Source organism: Haliaeetus leucocephalus, unplaced genomic scaffold (assembly GCF_000737465.1).
Source record: "Haliaeetus leucocephalus isolate CR32 unplaced genomic scaffold, Haliaeetus_leucocephalus-4.0 Scaffold184, whole genome shotgun sequence".
NCBI classification, from domain to species: Eukaryota; Metazoa; Chordata; class Aves; order Accipitriformes; family Accipitridae; genus Haliaeetus; species Haliaeetus leucocephalus.
This window is the reverse complement of record NW_010972620.1, coordinates 341,610-361,259: the sequence shown is the minus strand read 5'-3', so window position 1 is coordinate 361,259 and position 19,650 is coordinate 341,610. Positions and strand designations below refer to the sequence as shown.

Genomic DNA, 19,650 nt, shown 5'->3' with positions numbered 1-19,650 from the left:
GTAACAAGTATTATGACAAACTGCTGAAGAAGTCTTTCACACCATTAGCTTTCTCCTGAAACCCATGTATTTGCAAAAGACACACTGGCAACTTTTGAAAGACTGATCTTTTCAAAAGGGAAAGTACCCTTAAGAGTGAGGTGCTTTCATTTGAAGCATTAGAAAGAAGACACATTTCCAACTCTGTTAATATTTAAAGAAGAAAAGAAGAATCCAAACCCAGACTTAACTACAGCTTATCCTACTTTACTCTCTTGAATACCTGGAAATTACATGGAAATTGTTTTTTACAGAACTCCTATGAAAACGCAGTTTGAGCTTTCTTTCCTCCTCCTCACCAATAACTTATTAGCCAAAGCTGACATCTTTCTTGTCCTCTACCTGCTTCTTGTCCTCTACCCAAACCTTCCCATGGACAATGAGAACAGTGGTATCCTTCTGCAAACTAGAAATGGTAAAAGCACTGATTATTTTAAAAGCTCACTGATGTGTTTAGAGTCACTGCCTGCATCTTATTTTACCAATAGATACATCACAGAAATTGGCAAAATACTCTATATTGGGATAAACTTTTAAGTATCAGTAAGGCTGTAAACTATTCTTTTTAATGTGCATACCATACAGAATTTAGACAGTTTATAAGTGCACTCCTGGGGCAAGTTAGCAGCGAGCTCTTCATGGCTCAGCCATAAAAGTCCCAGTCTGGTTTCTCCACATAGACTCCATGACAGCTGAAATGTTGAGAGCATGTCAGGGACTTAGAGAAGAGCTAATACCACTTTGGCACTCTTCAGACATCCTGCAATCACACTAGCGTTTTTTATGATCAAGTGTTCTTACCTCTCAGCTAAGGCTTTTGAGTATTTGTTTCATCCACACAGCTAAAATTATTCACTAGAAAAGGACAAATATTATGAGGAAATTACAGATACTATGTGACCTGTCCACGGGCAAAGTAGTCAGAGGAAAAGTTTATTTAAAACATTCATGATACATTTGAAGAATGAGTACTTCATCTGTATCAGGATCTGTTTCATGTCTCGTATCTTCTATGAGCTGTAAGTTAGCAAGAAATACTTCTTAAAACAATGAACGTGCATACAGACATAAGCAAACCTTCTTTTCTATCTGAAACTGTGCAGAAACAGCCCATTATTTCTATAGGACAATGACCCTTCTGTTTATCAAGGAATAAAAATGCAATTAAACAATCTTATTACAGCATAAGTCTACATTTTCCAAGATGAAAACTAAACATTTTTCTATCTGGAAAATTTTAAACTGAATTTGACCTGTGACACCACCTACTCTTAAAATAAAAAAAAGATTAATTAAATAAGCTGATGCATTTACTATTCACTTCTATATTTCATTTAAAACCTCCAGAAAGAAAGAAGCACACTGATGCGTATTTCTCCTCTATAAAAGTAAACCCCCATTTTCTGAAAGAGTACAAACAATGTTTCAGGCTTTCTTTATTTGTATTTCCAGTGTTTCAAGTTTTACCCAATGTTATTCTTAAAGTAACTAAAGGCCATACCTCACCTTTTTCAAAACAATGGCTGGTTTACACTAATAATTTACCCAAGACTGCCATCTGCTGTCAATATCCACTTACTTTGCTTCCAAAATGAAGTTTTACATAACCCAAAGTTTGTCATCAGTTACTTAAAAAACAAGAGGGTTTTGAAAATTTGCACAACAAATAAAAGTTATATGAACTACATAAGGGCTATAAAAGCTTCGAGTGCATTTTATAAAATCAAAATATAAAATACAGTCTTAAAAATTCTGGAATACGTTTCCAGGAATGTGTAACAGTACTGCTTCTATGCAGCACTACTGGTTTTCTGATCAAGCATTTCTGAAAACTTTCCTTTTTGTTTAGATGCAAAATTGCTTGTTAAGCTGCTGAAAACCTGATCTAATTGGAATGAGTGTTCATTAAGGAAAAAACAACATTATTTTACTTGAAATTAGCCACTCTACAGAAGGAGACAAAAATCTTTGAAGAAAAAAGTACTCTGAAGTTCTCATAAATACTGGCACAACACATAATAGGTAAGTGAAATTAGGAATTAGTATGACAGCCCAACACATGCAGAAACTCTAAAGCATCCAGTCTCCACTGAGATTTTAACTAACATTACTCACCATGAATTGGCTAACTGCAATTCAGAAAATGCCCTTTATTTTTCTGAAAAGGCCATTGTAGAGGCTATGCAAAACTGGAAACATGAAGTTAAGACAAGGCTGCCTCATCGGCAATCTCTGAGCCACAAAGAGCCTGTCAGCAATTCTGCCCCTCTTTTCCAGCGCAGACTGTTAGTCAAATGAATTATTCCGTCAATAATCCATCCACCCCTTACCATCTTCCTTCCAGAAATCACCCACATCCCACAAGAACACAGCCAGCACAAAAGAGAAGCTGTAGGAGAGGCAACCCGCAGCACTCTGCAGCCATGTCCTGGTAGCAGTAGTTCCCAGCACTACTTATTTTCCTCAGGGACCCTTAATGACTCCTCTGCATGTGCAACAGGTACGATCACACCACGCAGAGGATCACCTGCCAGCTGTGACATACGGTCTTCCCTGTCACAACAGCCTGTGAAAAGCTTAACACCACTGCAAGAAGATGTAGATTCCAGGCTCTCGGGCCACACCAAGGGGTACCATAACAGCTACCACATGAAAGAGAATAGAGTCAGATGACCAACAATGAGATTATCCTTTTTTAGGGTAAAGATTTCACATTCAAATTCAGCCCAAAGGCAGCATTTCAGAAATCTTTACAATTGTGATACAAAAGCTTGACTTAGGGATAACTTCCATATTGAAAAAAGTGACCATACTATTAAAATTAGTATTATACTAAAAATTATTAATATTATTATATTAAAATTGCCACCAATATTCCATGTACTTTCACACAAAACTCTAGACATGAATAAGAATTTACCTTCAGTTTTTGGCACATGAGAGCTGTAGCATCAGAAGTAACATGAGGGAGATTGCCTTACTTCTTGTACATACTTACTGCACTTCCTTACAGAAATGTAATATTAAGTTCACAGCAAGACAAAAAAGAGAAATTACTACATAATTTCACATCCTCTAGTGACACTGCTTTTCTAATCTGAAGTTAGCCAAAATCTAAAACACAGAAAGCTCCCAAACAGATGAAAAGCTCACCTACAAAATGTCATTCTTTATAGACGACTAGAAGAATTGGTACTTTTTTTCTTTTTAAATCATCAGAAAGTTATACAATTTTCTTTAAGCCTACAGAATAACGACACAACAATATACTGAACGTATTTCCAATGCCAGTTAGACCTGTGGCAAACAGTCTACAAAAGCATAAAAATACAGTCTTAAGCAAGTTATTTACAGGGGTGTATTCACAAGGTGTAAACAACGTCAGTTGTGTTACAAGATGACCTGCAGAAACGAAGAAATGTAAAAACAATACCTAGGGTGTTTTTCTTGGGTCTTAAACTGGTTTCCCACTGCCGCACAAGAGATGAGGTTAAGCCTTAACCTAACTCGGTAACTAGCACTCCTGCAGCACCAGCCAGAGCTGTACCCAGCTCTTAGTCTTGCAGAACCAGGGAGTCCAACTCCCTGAGCTGGACTCAATGATCCTTATGAACCATACGTCAAGCTACATAAAGCCTGAGTCACCACATCCTATAGAAGAAAGGGAAAACTGGATGTACATTTTATTCTGCACACAAAAGTACCCTGGAACTGGAAACTGGTCCCAATGTCTGATGAGATTCAACTACCTTGACCTATCTGACTGCAATCTAAATAGCTTACAGAAAACTATCAGCTGTAGATATGTATTCTTAATAACCAAACTAAAAAAAATTAATATAATGAAAATCAATGCAGCTTTCAGGAAAAAATAAGAAAACAATTAACACGCAGAACCTCTTAATTTATACACTGTAATTCCATAAATTGGGAAGAGTATAGGGAATAAAAAGAAACAATTACTGATTTACCAGCCAAGATAAAAAGGAGGACTTCAACATCATGTGAAAACATGACAGTATATTCCAATTACAACCAGAAATTTACCTGGCTTAGGTGGTGCATGAACAATTTTAGCTGAATGCGATGGTTCTCCAGGGACTGTTGTGTCTTTATGTGCACAGATCTGAAGTGAACCCGATTCCACCTGCTGCGCATTCACCTCTTCTTTTGTTTCTCCTATGTCCTTATCTTCATTCTCCACCCTCTCTGTGTGATCCACACTCAAGGGAGTCAGTTCAGACTGACTGACATGAGATTCACTTTTGTATGCAAAATCGCACGTGACCACATCCTCTATGTGGGAATCCATAGGCTCTTCTGTAAATAATTAAAAAACTGCATGAGTGAATTTCTCTCTGTGTAACTGCAGCTCACACTTTGCACTATTAACATTAATATTAAATTAACTCATTTCCATTTTTACAACTGTTTCCCAATAGATAAAGTGACTGTTTGCAATAGTCTGAAAACAGAAAGCTTCCTCTGTGACCCTGAATTACTAGCACCAACTTATTCATGAGAACAGTTTTATTTTCTCCACTAAAATGGGGGAGTCAACTGTTCTCATGCCATAACTTCAAACGAACAACAAAAAAAAGATCCAAAAAACCTAACACACAAGAGGCAAATTATAGTGATTCAGAACCAAAACAAGTTCCACCACAACAGAGAATAGCTAGTTTTGGTGTTGGATAAATGGGGTGTGACTGTTCAATCACCTGGAAGAAAAACTCCTTTCCTTGCTTGCTCTTCTTCTTCCCTGCCACCCACTCTCCTGCTTAGTCCTCTCTAGATTATCACTTTTATGACAGAGGTAAAACCAGGGTCTAATTCTCGATGGCACCCAGCTAGAAAGTAAGCATGTGCCCAGAGACGAAAAAGAAAATAAGTTGCTCTATGCAAAAAGTAAGGAAACATATTCTTCAATAGAGCAAGCCAGCTGCACAATTTGGTCTCTGGGTTACATAGCGCTCTTGACTCAAAACACGCTTTAAAGACACAACCTAGCCAGACCTTTATAAAGGGGTCTATATACAAAAATCAAAGCGTATTAGCCATTTGATCACTCAAGCAGGTACTTGATCCTCCTTTCAAACATCAGCATTGGTTTTCAAACACAACAAATTTCTAACCTTCACTCACTCCCTTCGAAACATCTCCTTTGGAAATAAATTTCAACATTTTCTTCAGAACTTTCTTGTGAGATTTGGAGGTCTGAAAACGCAAAGCCTGGCACCTTAAAAACAAAAAATTATGATCATTTCCTTTGTGAAAGGTTATTTCAGAAAAAAATGTTAAGGAACCACTTTAAAAAATTACACTGTATATGTATTTTCTAATTATTTCTTAAGCTTCCCTATATTAAGTGGTCAATTATTTTATTAACACTTTTGAGTTAATAAAATTATCTTGCCTTGTACTGCATAGTATCATTCTTTATGGCATGTTTTGTGTGTATATCACTATAATCACTAAAATACGTCAAGGTGACCTCAAGCACTGCATAAAAAAGCTTTCTTAGGAAGCTAATACACTAGAATTTTTCATTTATCCATCCTACAGATACAGCATTGGTACTAACTACTAATGCCAGAAAAGCATATCTAGAATTATTCATACCTATTCAACTGACAGCCGCTCTTACGTGGGCTACTAAAGCAGTGATTGTGGGATGCAGACATACTGGGTCACCTGCAACCCATGAGCAAGAGATCAATCATAGGACTCTTGCTTTGGATTGCAACCCAGAAGTAAAAGGCAAGGGTACACACTTAGATTGCTTACAGGAAAACACCACAGAGCTGCTGATGTGCCTATGCACAAACCCAGCGGCATATACTTGGAATTCAAAGTATCATTAAAAGTAGATAAACTTTTCAAATATTACATATTTAAAACAGTAAACACAAATGGTTGAACATAACTGAAGCAGTCAAATCACTTACAGTAGTATATTTTGAGCTTCTTACCTTATTGTGTATTGAGGACAACACGTTTGATTCATGATAGGTTTGTAGACATATTTTCCACTTCTAAAAATAATAATAAACACGTATTGATTTTTTGTTGCTTATACTACAAAATAAATGGAAGACCAACCTTTTTTGTTAAAATAATACCAAAATATTACATGAGCAACAAAAGTCAAGAAGCAAGTTCTTCAGTTTTTTTACTGCTGTACTAAAATACTATCCTTCCAAAACAACTGAATATTTTCCTGTTCGACAAGTGTCACGTTACAAAAAGTCGCAGAGCATCAGAAAAATAGTTTTATTTCAATTACTTATGGAAACTAGTTAACTGTTTTCACAGGCCTAAATCTTAAATCTGGATTCTAAATTGTATCTAAACTGACAACACGGCTTTGTATTTTCTTTTTAAATTTACCTTCGCCATCCTCTGTCTATCAGATCCTGGTAATCTTGAACTGTCATTGAATGTGCCCACATACCTGAAATAAATAATACAGTAACACACTTGACTGACCAGTTATGCTTTAAAATACAACAAGCTTTACAGAAGTATAAGTGTAAATATGAGTCGCTAATGGTGACTTTCGAATAGATGCCTTTCAAGGATTTAGCATATTCATAAATCTGATAAATTACAGATTTCAACATCCACACTAAGTGTAAAAAAGCAAACCCAACATAAATCTTGGGATGCAATCGACTATATTGCTCTGACGGTACAAGTAAAAGTTTACCTCCCCACCTGCTATCTTTCCCAGAGACACACCAACAAAATAACATAAAACTGCTCCTTAGTTCTCTTAAAATCAGTCAGGAACACCAGGACAGAAGAACTCTTCCGAGAGGCGCTGAAGCTGACGCAGACCGTTCCCAGGGACCCCTCGGAGAGCAACTGCCCGGGCCGCCCCCGAGCCGAGCAGGGCAGGGCACAGGGACCGTCACCTCTTCACCGGGTAAAAGAATCAGAATCCGCTTGCCCTTGAGCTGGCCTAAGCGAAACTTGTCCAGCCACAGCTTTAGAGCCGTCGAGCCCCGCCGGGCAGGCACGCTCTGCTCTCACCTACGGCTTAACCCGGACTGTCGCCGAGCTGGAGGGTCAGGCAGGGCAGCAGCAGCTGAGAAGCAAAACTGTACCGAGAGAACACTTCGGGCCAGATCCTGACCGCGTCCTTAGGTTGGGTGCGGATATTACGACAGTAATAATTAAAGCATTTCATCCTCCACGCAGCTCTCCCGTTATTCCTGATGGTTTGCCCTTAGACTGAAGGAGTGCTCCTACAAAACCCTGAGGCGAGGTCTCCCGGTGAGCCCACGGCCTCCGGCCCCACACCGACCCCGTCTCGCTTCGCAGGCCGCCCCCCCCCCGCTCCCGGCCAGCCCAGGGTAAGGGGTTTCGGGCACTTTCCGCAGGGAAGGGCAGCTGCCCGCTCCCGGCAGGACGGAGGCGGGAAGGGCGAAGGCTGCTGCCAAACCGCCGCCTTTAACCCGCCGCTCCCAGGCCTCCCTCAGCCCCGCCGGCACCGGCTGGGAGCAGCCCCGTAGCCTGCGGCCGCACCGGCGCGGCCCGGCCCGCTCACGGTTCCCCTCGCAGCCCGCCCTGCCCGCGGGCCGCACCATGAGAGAGGTTGCCGGTCTCGTTCTTGCAGTAGCCGCAGCGGTAGCCATCCTCTCCGCCGAAGTACTCGACGATGCTGGCAGAGCTGCCGGCCGCCGCCATCTCCCCCCGGTGACCCCCTTCGCCCTGCCGCGCCGCCCGCCTCAGGACGGCACCCTGCCCGCCGCGCCGGGACGGCCGGAAACAACCGCCGCCATCTTCGCTACGGGCAGCGCCCACAGGAAACGGCCGCCCCGCCATCTTTACCCCGGCAAGCTCCCCCATCTTTACTGAGGGCGGCCGCGCTCCCCCGGCCCCCGGCTCCCACCACAGGACCCCGGGCAGGCCCCCTCCTCACCACCTCCTCCCGCTTACCGGCGGAGACCTTCCCCCGCTCCGAGGCGCAGTAGCCGCAGCGGTAGCCCTCCTTCCAGCCGCTGTACTCCACCACGGCGGCGGGCATGGCGCCCGGCGGTCCCGCTGGCCGGCAGCGGCCCTGCCCGTCAGCGCCCCGCCCGGGCCGAAGCGGCGGAGGTTGCCGCCTTCAGAGGTGCGGGCCGGGCCCCCGCCTGCTGCTGGAGACGGGCACAGAGCTCTCGGTGCTCTTGCAGATAACCAAAGAGGATCCAGCTCTGTTTTCGCGTACCCTCAGAGCCTGACCGCGTTTCATCACCCCCCAGAAACGTGCTCTAACGGGGGTGGTAGCAGCAGGACAGAACATCGCTCGGTCCCTACCACCTCAGCTGCTTCATTAGAAACCCTGCCTAATGATAAAAGGAAGGATGAAATCCTAAAAACCTCCAGAGGCAGTGGTGCTCCAAAGAGCATCTTCTGGAGATGGAGCTAGACTTCATTTATTTTGAAGAAAATAATGTCATGGCCTAATAAAGCTGTCCTGCCCAAGTTACGAAACCAAAAACACTTAGGAAAAAAGGAAGGAGGAATTTTTATCTGTAATTCAGATCAAATTTCCAAACTCGAACCTTGATTTCCAGAAGAGTAAGAACAGGAAGACAATATCAATTTTTCCTGCAGCACCCAAGACCATCTAGATAACAAGATTGTCACAGCAGAGATGGTTAACCATGTAAATCGCACTTGCAGGCTGCTATTGGGGAGAGACAAGGGATGACAGAAGGGGGATAGCAGGTGCTTTTTATGAAAGCTTATATAAAGTTTACTGACACTTAGAAAGTAGTAAACAAAACCATAATAAATAGAAAGTATATGGCAATAACCCTGTGACAGGTATAAACAAGACAGCTTATATAAAGTGTCAAGATATTTTGATAAAAAATAAATTTAATTTTACAATATATACATATAAAAATCTTCTCTGAAGGAAGCATTTTAAAATATTTTCTTTAAGGCACCTAGGGAGAAAGAAAAGAGAAAACACTAAGACAACATGCATTAAGATTTGGAACTTACTAGACAATTGTGACAATAAAAGAATTCAATCCTGTCATTTAAAGGATTTTAGAGGGAACCAGGCTGTCTCCCTTCCCACTTCCCTAAGTCCTTCTTCAGACTACTCTATTAACAACATCAGCTGTCAGCAGGTTAAAAAAAAAAAAAAAAAGTACAAAAACTAAGCTATGATTCTTCACAGCATTGCATTCTGAGTATAAAGTTCCAAAAATTAACTCAAGTATATCACTTAACTGACCATCAAATGTAAAAATAATTTTTTTTCAGTTAATTACCACGTAGAAGACTAGATTACATTTTGTTCCATAAAGAGATCAAGAATACAGAGATGTTCCAGATGTTATACAGTTACCCTGCTTATAGTTTTTCTACACTTTTAAGTCACAGGTAGTTTCCCTGCAGCTCTTCCAGATGCATAAGGAACTCATGCACTGTATCCTTATTTAGTTTGATTTATTAAAAGAACTTACCTGAGGAATTAAGCTATCTCCATTTCTTCTTCATTTCTATGATGAGGAGGGCTAATCATAGGTTCTGTTATTTCATATGTTTCTACAATTTCCTGGTTAGATATGACAAGAGTATGTGAGTTACAAGAGCTGAACTATTTCAATTTAATTGTAGTTACCACCAGGTAAGTAATAAAGTTTCTCATACTAAAGCACTATTTCAAATTACTAAATTTCTTCTGCACATTCTGAGTGAGGGACAAAGAAGAGTGGTATGTGCTAAAAACTACTTTTTGTCTAAGATTTATTACAAACAGCAAACAGTGAGGAAATTGCATGGAGAACTTCCCCTCTAGAAGCAAGTATCATACATTAAGGGAAGAAACAGACTCCGTATTTATGCAGTCCTCATATAAAACAGTAAAGGCAAGTCACTGCACAACTTAAAAGCACTTAAACTGACCAGGCTTCAACGCTCCAAGATGAAATTGCTATCCCAATTCTCAGTTTTCTTGCAGTTAAAAGCATTAATTAGATTTGTGATTGTCCTGGAATCCATAAAATTAAATGTAGTGGTAATATATACAGGAACACCTATCCTTATCAGAGTACATAACAGCACAGCCCTCACATGCATTCTTACACTTTAAAAAAAAAAAAATAAAATCAAAAGTATCAAGTGCTATCTATTATACCTTCCATTCTTGATGGTTCAGAGATATGACAACCTGGTTCCGTGCTCCATTACTACGGTCATCCTCCCCTCCCGCCTTGTCTTTTGAAGGCTCTGTTCGAAACATAGTGTTTTCATAGTCTTTATACTTGTAAAGTCACCTTCCTCCAGGAACACAAAAGCTTCACAAAAAACAGATCAATTATACATGCTCCACTAAGCTATCTATCAGTAGCCTGTACTATACACTTCTTAAGAAATTACTTTAGTCTTACCTCCTAAAATTTTAAAGACTAACTTTTCTCAGAGTCCCAGAAGGACCTAAGTATTTAATCCTTTATGAAATCCCACCAAAGTCTTAATCCCATTGATATCCTGTGGGAATGAAAGCCAAAGACCTTGTACATAGGAAGGCATTTCCTTTTCAACTGTTTTGAAGTTGCAGCACTTCCCAACTCAGATAGACAAAGAAGACTTCTTGCACACAGAAATATCTTCTCTCAGCAAAGTGTAACAATGTTCATATACTTACTAGAGAAAGTATCACTTAAAAGGAAAGGTAATAACCTTTTATTTCTATTAGTAGGATTAATTTGTATAGATCAGCATAATGGCCTTTTTCCATATTTTAATATTTAAAGAGACTCGATCCTTTCAGTTCCTCTCATAGATCTCTTCATGCCTTCAATTACATTCACTGCATATCCCTGAATCTCTACTCTTGCAGCTAAAAATATACCAAAAACTTTGTGAACACGTAAGAGGTAGCTACTTTTCAATGTTGTAACAAAAAATTATTATAGTCTTCCAAAACTAGATTTACCTATTATTGGCAATTTATCGTCATCCAGCTTTAATCTTGCAAAACCATCCTAAAAGACAGTAGGATTTAAAATTTCAGAATTTAGAGCTAATTAGGACAATGCACTGAGATTTCATATTTTTAATTAATATATTACATAATCATAAACAGATACATATATTGATAAAGCATCTTAATTAGCATACCAAATAAGAAAAATTATTTAAATATAGCACTTATGAAGAATGCAGCTGATATATGACAGTTAGTAACTGTTGGATTAAAAAAAATTGTTTTATTAAAAATCATTATTAGTCATTAAATATACTTGAGTTAATGCTTTGTAATCACATCACTATTCATTATAAACCTGAATTTAGTCAAAATATGTTTCTAAGTTTTTCTCTTTTCCCAAATTAATTTTATTTATTAGACAAGCTAAGTATAGCTTGAAATCCAAATCTACAGATTCAAAAAGAACAGAAAACACTGCAGTGACATACTTTCCTACAACCTCAATAACTCTTCTATACTCTATGACTACTCTTCTATAATCTAAAATAAAGTGAGCTAGGATTCCTTTTTGAGAAGTGCATTGACAGCAAAAATTTCATGATTGTTTTGTTGGTAAATTGACTGTAATAGAAAAATCTAATTAAAAATATTAATCTGTCAACTCTGTTTTCTTTTTTATTCAATTACCAAAATATCACAGACTGTTTGTAGAAAAAAAATTAGGATTCCCAGTATTTCAACCCTAATCTGTCAACATCGAAGCCATAAAAACAACAAAACAATATTTCTAGGTAATTCCAGTATCTAAAATAAGATTTCAAGAAATACGTCATGCCTTACCCTTATAATGAAAGACACATGGAAGATGTTTTCCACAGTACGTGCAAAAGAGTTTGGATCAATCACAAGATCAAAGAAGGAAATAGGTGTATCAGCTAGAGATGCAAAAACAAATTTTATTTGTTAATAAAAAAAAAAACACAAACAAAAAGGTGGTAGACAAAGAGCTAATATACCTAAACACAAACTTAAGTCAATACTCCTTTTAAAAGCTAACTGAATGTTTATGTCAATTTAGTTACAATGCTGAATTCCCAGTGGCCTGCAGAAAGAAACAAAGTTTCTAGAGAATGTTATTTTCTGCCATCTTGTGCCACAGGCATACACATACAGAGTGACCACTTGATTGCCTTCTAAACACTGGCATGCTCTACTAAGACGGAGAGGGTAGGATTTCAGTTTACTTTGCAATCAAACAGCAACTGATTAGTGCTCATAAAAAATAACAGTCAGTATATATCCTTCAACACAAAGATTTCTACTTGCGACCCCCACCTAATTTTGTTTCTATAGTTTAATCACTCTTAACTGTAGAAGATTAAGAGTATTCATTTTCTCAAATTAACGCTTTAAAAGCTTAAGCGAATCACACTTACGGTCATTTTTAAAATGAGTTTGCAGTAATCCCAAGATCCTCTCTACTTCTTTTTCTGTAGCTTCCTGATGAGACTCCTCCATTTTTTTTAACTGGAAAAAAGAAACACAGCTTCACCTCAAATAATCACTGTTGTTAAGACAAGAATATGAAAAGGGCCTTTTATGAACACGTAACATGAAAGATAGTTTTTTCTCTCTACGCCACACATGCACAGTTACAGACACGCTTATGCAAACATGAGACAACTTACAAAATGCTTTAGGAATTAATTCCCATCTTACAATATCAAACTGAAAGGCCACAGTTTGTATGTTTTGAGCCTACTTACTGGTCTATGCTTACTTTCCAATAGTTCTGTGGAATTGGGTTACCCCTAGTGATACATAGTCTGTGAGTTTACTGAAGTTTATTTATAAGCATAGAAGGGCAGTTCATCAAGATCCTAACTTTTTTTCAGAAAAGGCACCTAAGTTTACGTGTAAGAAACATCATGGCCTGAAGTTTGACATGGTCAAAGGACACAATTATTGTGATTTTACAGATTTGTTCATTATCTGTAAAGCAGGGTACTACTCCAAATCGTCCTTCAAGCACTGTAATCAACAGAGTACCAAATTCACTTTTCAAGTACAGTCTTCAGTAACGTGTCTGCTGTTCCTGTTAGCTAACACTTTCCCTTTGACCACCTTGCAATAAAGCAAGCTACAGAAACTTTCACACACAACTGTATCTCTAACACAGAATGACATGTATGCTGATCATCAGTGTTTACCTAAGCAAACCACAAAAAGCAGTCACTCACTTCTGGTAGCAACTCTCTCAAACCCTTCAGCTCCTCTTCTTCCCAGTACAAACTGTATCAGAATAATTTCTATCACTATTTGGATTATTGTGAAGTAGGCTGTATTTAGAAAGACATATACAACATTTTGCCTCTATGTACTGGCATTATCAGCCAGAGGTTCCCCGTAACAACATGGTTTATTTTTTCAAAGTTTCAAATGTAAGCCTCTCTAAGTATACTTAGACTTTTGCCTTTCTGCGAGAGTAAGACAGAAAGAAGAGGGAAACAGAAAGCAGGGAAAATAGCGGTTAAATGAGCTAATTAGTTTACTGTTGCTAACCTCATTTCTGTGCAAATGCCACACACTGTTAGACACTTTTTAAATAAAAGTTGAAAACAGGCTAATGTAAAGAAGTTTCTTTTTTGTTTCCTTTCAAAGCAAGAGCATCAGAGCAAATAAGCTAATATGAACTTGAAACCAGTCTGTAAATCCTGTTTCCTTCCACTCAGTGAAATACTGCAGTCCACACAAAACAAATCAAGCAGCCTAATAATGAAATCTGAATCCTTTAGTATTACACAGTTCATCACTACAAAACCCAAAACAACATGAACAGAGATAGTTAAAAGTCACTTGTAATAACTATGCCACAACAAATTGTTAATAAAGATAACGCTTCACAAACCTGAGCAGGCATTGCCCGTTTTTCTTCTCCTCCTGTAGCCTTTTTCTGCCTCTCTATCCGTTGCCTTGGTACAGGAGGATCAGACTTGAAAGATCCTAACCTAACCGATATAAAAAGAACATATATATGGAAATATATTTTACATTGTATGATAAGAAATCTACATACTGAGCAGTTGATCTCCTCCTGATAGAAGTGCAAAGTAATGACCGATATCTAAAAATATCATGATACCACATTTAGAGATTTCTATAAAGAACCATCCCCAGAAGTTGCTCCCAATATGTCGACAGCCTCATACCAGAATTAACAACAGATGTATAAAATTTGATGCAATTACTCCAACTTTTTTTTTTAACTGAAAGCTTTAAATCTACTTTTCTTAAAGCTAGTTAAGAAATTAAACAGAATATATGGCTCATATCCTCAAATATCTCCATTTGAATTTATTATAAACTTTTCTGCCTGAAAACTCTCTCCATAAAATATTTCTCTCTTTTTCATCTATTGTTTAATTTCTGTAAGTTCAGGTTTGGAGTAAGCTTTTTTTTAAAAAAAAAAAAAGCCACACATTTTAAAAATATAGTCAATCAATAGAACATTCAGTACACTAAGAAGAGATCCAAAGCTTCTCAATAAACAATGTGAGCATAATATACATGCTAGATTTATGCACTTTCTTGAAATGCTTACCTCTCTCTATTGACTACATAAGGAACTTAGGCTCCTAACTTTGATTGCCTTGAATCTCCACCAAGTTAGATGCCTAAACGAGAGAGTGTGAATTGAGACTCAACCCAAGTTAGTTCAGCCAGTAGCCAAAAAATCTGCAGCACCTATTTTTCCTTATCTTGGGTGAGTTGTGACTGCTCAATTTCAGAAGTCACAGACTGACCATGAAAAAAACCTAAACTCAGGCCTCAGACAGGAATAGATGGAGTCAGAAATAAGTGTTCTTTTCCTAAACTGAGAACTACACTTTATTATTTAAAATTAACACTCTGCAAATATTCACACATCCTCCATCAAAAGAAGCCCATCATTACTTAAGATGTCAAAACGCAACTAATGAGAAAAAAAGTCTTTCTTGCAGTCAGTTTTGTCTTAAGATGATAAAAATGATTGAAAAATATACTTATCATTTAGAGCTTACAGCTTTAAAGTGCAAACATAAGTTTGAAATATCTCAATTAGCTATCCAACGTTAAATATCAGATATTGCATGATCAAATGATTATATTCAGTAACTTTGTTACAATTACAGTGATACTTATTGGAGGGTGGAACAAGTGTAAAAGCATAGACAACTGAATAATATTCTATCAGCTCTACTGTGGATAATTTAATTGAACTAGATCCTGCTATTCTAGGCTGACTTGATGAGAGATTTAAATTGGAGCACTGTGTATATGCCAGGTGACTAAGGGTCATTTGACAGCAGCTAAAAAGGCTCCTACTAAATGGGTTGCCTACGCATAAGGAGAGATGATGTTGCTTCTACATAAGGCCACTTGCCGGTAATCAGGTGATTTCTTCTGAAGGCAGAGCCAGAAAGCAAGATTCTAAAAGACAACCCATTAACACAGACGTACAACAAAGAACTGTTGGCCTCTTCATGATAATACAATCATCAGATAAAAGATATAGACCCTGAAGGACTGACCTTCCATAACTGTCTGGGAAAGAAAGAAAGAAAAAAGAAAAAAACCCGAAAGGTTCCTCTATTCATGATTCTGGCTGCAGCTTTGCACAGGGAGAGAAAGATGATGGAAGAGTCAGCTTTTAAAGGAAAGAGGATCACTTCTACTGGTTTTGACCTAGAACAGGTAAATCAAGAATACCTTGCTATCTCTACTAGATACCAGTGATATTATTTTGTAGTCAAGCCAAATCAAAATCAAAGAGAGAAATATGGAATATTTTGGAGACAAAGCATTCACTGTACCATAAGAACAGAGACCACACAGAAGTTCTTGTTGACACTGTGTGACCCCAGATTAAACTCTATTCAAGACCAGGGCATTAAAGATAAGAATCAATTAAGGCTATTAGCTTGTGCTGCAGTATATACGATTTCCTTAAATAAACTTACATATAGTGAAAAGAAGGTGCTCTTCTGAAGTATTTTTCTGTTTCTTCTCCCAGTTTATGCCAGGCATTACTAGGTAAATAGCCACCTGAAGTGCCCTCAGAATCACTATCATTTTCTTCTACTTCTATACGATTTATACCCATGAAGGTTAGCTACAAAAGAAGAAAAGCTGCAATGAAAATTCACTTAGAGAAAAAATCAGTAAATACAGTAATGGTGAAATACTGTATTACGGTGTTTGTCCTGCTAGATTAGTATTTAATATCACTGCATAAGAACCTTGACTTTCCTGAATACATTGTGAAAACAGGAAAACACTCACATACAGACTTCTTGTGTTCAGCAAGCATCAGCAAGGAATGAAAAAAAAAAAGCTATAGGTAAATAAAACTGCCTATATTCCAATAGAATTTCAATGACGTATGAAGTAGCAAAGCATTACTTAAATTGCACTATAAAGATAAGATGTCTCACAGTTTCTGAACACCACACACTTCCAGGAAGCCTAGCTCCTCAAATACTGTAAAAAAGACTTATTTGGCTCAATCCTGCATCTACCAATCCAGACTTCCCCAGGAAAAACTTGAATAAAACAATTGAAATTCATGGGGTTTTATACTGCAGAGCTCTAGACTTGACCAAAGGCTCAGACTCCTTATTAATCTGCTGTAACATAAAAGAAAATTTTCACGGAGAAAAAAAAAAAGTCTGCTTCAAAGCTTTTCTGAACTGACTCTTCCACTCAGTCACAGTACAGAGACAAACACGTCAAGTCTAAAAGCGTGCAAGTAATCCAAAGTCCCATTTCATGTCAGTGATGCAGGGCCTTGAGAACTCTATCCTAAAACATATAAGGCAGTGGACAGGATAAAGAAACTACTTAGCTACTGAGGAACTACAAAACAGTGGGTATTAAAAAAGCGCACAGTACTACCCTAAGAGCACGAACTGACTGCACTGTGATAAAGTAGCAGCAATGCAACAATGCAAGGGTGGGGGTAGCTGCGTGGCTGCATTTTAAGTTATATTTTCCCCTATGCATAATGGAAATGCTTAATACACAGTTTAAAACAATGAACAACACTAACCAGAAAGTTAATTGAAGAAATTCATAGGAAGAGTGTTAAATTCCATCAGATCTGTCATGTCCTGCTGACAATCTCAGGCTTTTATTTTATGATTCTGTAACAAATAGGGCAAACCTCTAGCAAAATTGTTGGCAAATTCAGAGTCAGGAACTTACCAAGTCTTCCGCAAATGCTAGTGAATCAAATGCTGTCATCTCAGAGCGCAACTCATTGGCCTTCTCCTTTCCTAGATTTGATGCTAGGACCAGAAATTGGGCATCCAGCGCAGCCTCTCGTGCACAGGAAACTGTTACAGAAAAGATTTTTATGTTAATATTATGAAATTGTAAAAAAATAATAAAATTTAGCATATAGACTATCCTGGGTATTGAGCTTTGTAAACCATTTTATTGCAATGACCTGTAACACACTTACTTATATGATCCTTACAATAATATTTGCATTTTTAAAAAAAAAAAAAGGAGAGGATGACACTGACAAAGGCAAGCATGGAAAAATAACACATTATCTTAAAGAATAAAACACATTTTTCATTGATACGTTTTCCATCTCTCCAAGTGAAATGCACCCCTCTACACTCATATCTTTCATAAATGTACTACTTACATATATTGTTCTACAGAGTCAAGATAAAGCACGAAGTATTTCTAAGTGCAAATAAACACTAAAGTAATGGTATTTATTTCCCCATATCACCTTATTCAAACAATTCCTCTTCAACTGAGCATATCAAATTTTACTTTAATAATTCTGATAATGTACATGGACTTCAATTTCATTCTCTTGCCCTTTTTTGTTTATAAGGCATCATTGCCTCACACTTGGCCAACTGTCAAGCAAACACCTCTAATAAGGACCACAGAACTTGTTTTACCTCCACTAAACAGTTTATTGGCTTCTTCTAAGGCTTCCGTCAGTCTGTTGCTTTTTGAACTCAGCATATCCTCACGATTTTCTGTGGGATAGGGACACAAATGAAATCCTAAATTACTTAAATATAGAAGCATCAAGAAATACATACTTACACCTTAATCAAAACTGGCTGGTTCATAGCCCATCATACACACAAAAATACAGAATATACTTACAGTACATTAATTGCAAGAGTACATAGGCTCTATTTTTATTAATGCTTATGCACCAACTCAGTTTGAAGTAGTAATTTTCCATTTACTTCAGTGGAATAAGATTTATATGGTTGAATTTATGTTAGCACATCCCAGATTCCTCTTGGTTCCAGTAAAATATCTGTATCTGTGGCAAAGCAGCTACCAGATACCATAGTTTTCTGTATGTTATTCATCTTATCCATAAGTTATTACAGATCTTCACAAAAGAAACCAACCAACCCCCAAAAATGTATGCTTGGTGATATCTGAAGATCACCATGTCAAACGCAGTTACTTATACATAACAGCACACATATGACTTAACGAGGCTTTCAGATGTTCAATTCTGAACAGCGACTCATAGCACTGCTTTTAAGGACCTACACCGTACTCAATGCACTGACATACCACTGTTGGTCTTCTGCATAAACACAGGCTGGATCATCCATAAACTGCGTTGTATTCTCTCATAAACAACCCTACAAATTTAGCATGTATGCAGAAAACAACTAACAGCACATGTTGCTAAATTTGACAGCACTTACTCAAACAACCATTGTTATGCTTTCATGAGGAAAACAGCACACTCCACACACGGGAGAAGTACTGACACACCCACCTAGAGAGATGCTAAAAATCCCATGGCACTTTCTGGAAAGCCTAAGAATAACTTTCTGGTACGGGCGGATACTGGTTCCTGCCCTTTCAAATGAAAGCTCAAATACCACGAAGGCAACATTAAAGGCTTTCAGTACACCTCCGGGTCTAAAGCTGATCGTTCCCCTGCATCCATGCAGTCACACACGTGAAGTGCCGGTAAATCCCTCACAACCTTGTCGTCCCTGGGCTTGCAAGTGCTTCCAGGGAGACCAATTTCGATCTAATCACAGGCCCAAGATTTCAGCACTCCGAGGAACTCAACGAGTGCCCACGAAAGCTTTAGCAGTTCCTCAAAAAATATCTTCAAGCTACCAGCCCGGCACCTAAACGGCTGCCCCGGCCCCCCCCCCCGGCACCCCCCATCTCCCCGGGATAAAGAGTCATCCCCGCCGGAGGCGAAGCGGGCCGGCCGCCCCGGGGCCGGGCAGAGGCCGGCGGCCCTGAGACTCCTGAGGCAGCCGCACCCGGGCCTTACGCTGCACGCTGTAGATGAGCTCCCGGTACTGGTTCCGGATTATCCTCCTGCTGCGGTCATCGCCGGCGTCCTCGGCGCTCTCCGGCGGCCTGGGCGAGTCGCCCGCCGCCTCCAGTTCTTCTCCCTCCTCCCCGGAGGCCGGCAGGCGAGGGCGGCTCGACAGGCGTTGCTGCTGGTCGTGCCGGGGCACGGCGCCGTTGCCCGAGGTGGACGGCAACGAGAGGCGGCCGCTCTCCGCGCCCGAGCTCTGCGAGGAGAAGAGATCATGGCTTCCGCTCGCCTCCGACATCGCTGGTCGGCGCCCCGGGCCTCCACCAGCCGCCACGGAAGAGGGGCGGGA

The 19,650-nt window shown here is 39.2% G+C and overlaps 2 protein-coding genes across 8 annotated transcripts in view; both read right to left on the bottom strand.

The window, feature by feature from the left end:
* ATE1 (arginyltransferase 1) overlaps positions 1-8,084 on the bottom strand; it is an 82,880-nt gene extending 74,796 nt beyond the window's left edge. For 6 of the 7 annotated variants that reach the window (XM_010564662.1, XM_010564661.1, XM_010564665.1 and 3 more), the window contains exons 1-5: positions 7,629-7,741; positions 6,430-6,493; positions 6,012-6,074; positions 5,175-5,278; positions 4,087-4,359 (exon numbers count right to left, since the gene is read on the bottom strand). In XM_010564662.1, coding sequence (XP_010562964.1) covers positions 4,087-4,359; positions 5,175-5,278; positions 6,012-6,074; positions 6,430-6,493; positions 7,629-7,731 — 607 coding nt within the window. In that variant the 5' untranslated portion in view covers positions 7,732-7,741. Of the gene's footprint in view, positions 1-4,086; positions 4,360-5,174; positions 5,279-6,011; positions 6,075-6,429; positions 6,494-7,628; positions 7,742-7,983 lie in introns of those variants that run through there. The other variant, XM_010564663.1, reaches the window with a different exon arrangement.
* Positions 8,085-9,455: 1,371 nt separating this feature from the next.
* NSMCE4A (non-SMC element 4 homolog A (S. cerevisiae)) lies at positions 9,456-19,642 on the bottom strand. Its single transcript, XM_010564669.1, has 10 exons — positions 19,311-19,642; positions 17,941-18,021; positions 17,222-17,352; positions 15,979-16,130; positions 13,887-13,986; positions 12,415-12,505; positions 11,819-11,913; positions 10,985-11,033; positions 10,184-10,275; positions 9,456-9,601 (listed from the first exon to the last, which is right to left on the bottom strand). Exons 1-10 carry the CDS (start codon positions 19,597-19,599, stop codon positions 9,518-9,520), a joined length of 1,164 nt encoding a protein of 387 aa, XP_010562971.1. The 5' UTR covers positions 19,600-19,642; the 3' UTR covers positions 9,456-9,517.
* Between the last annotated feature and the right edge of the window lie 8 nt (positions 19,643-19,650).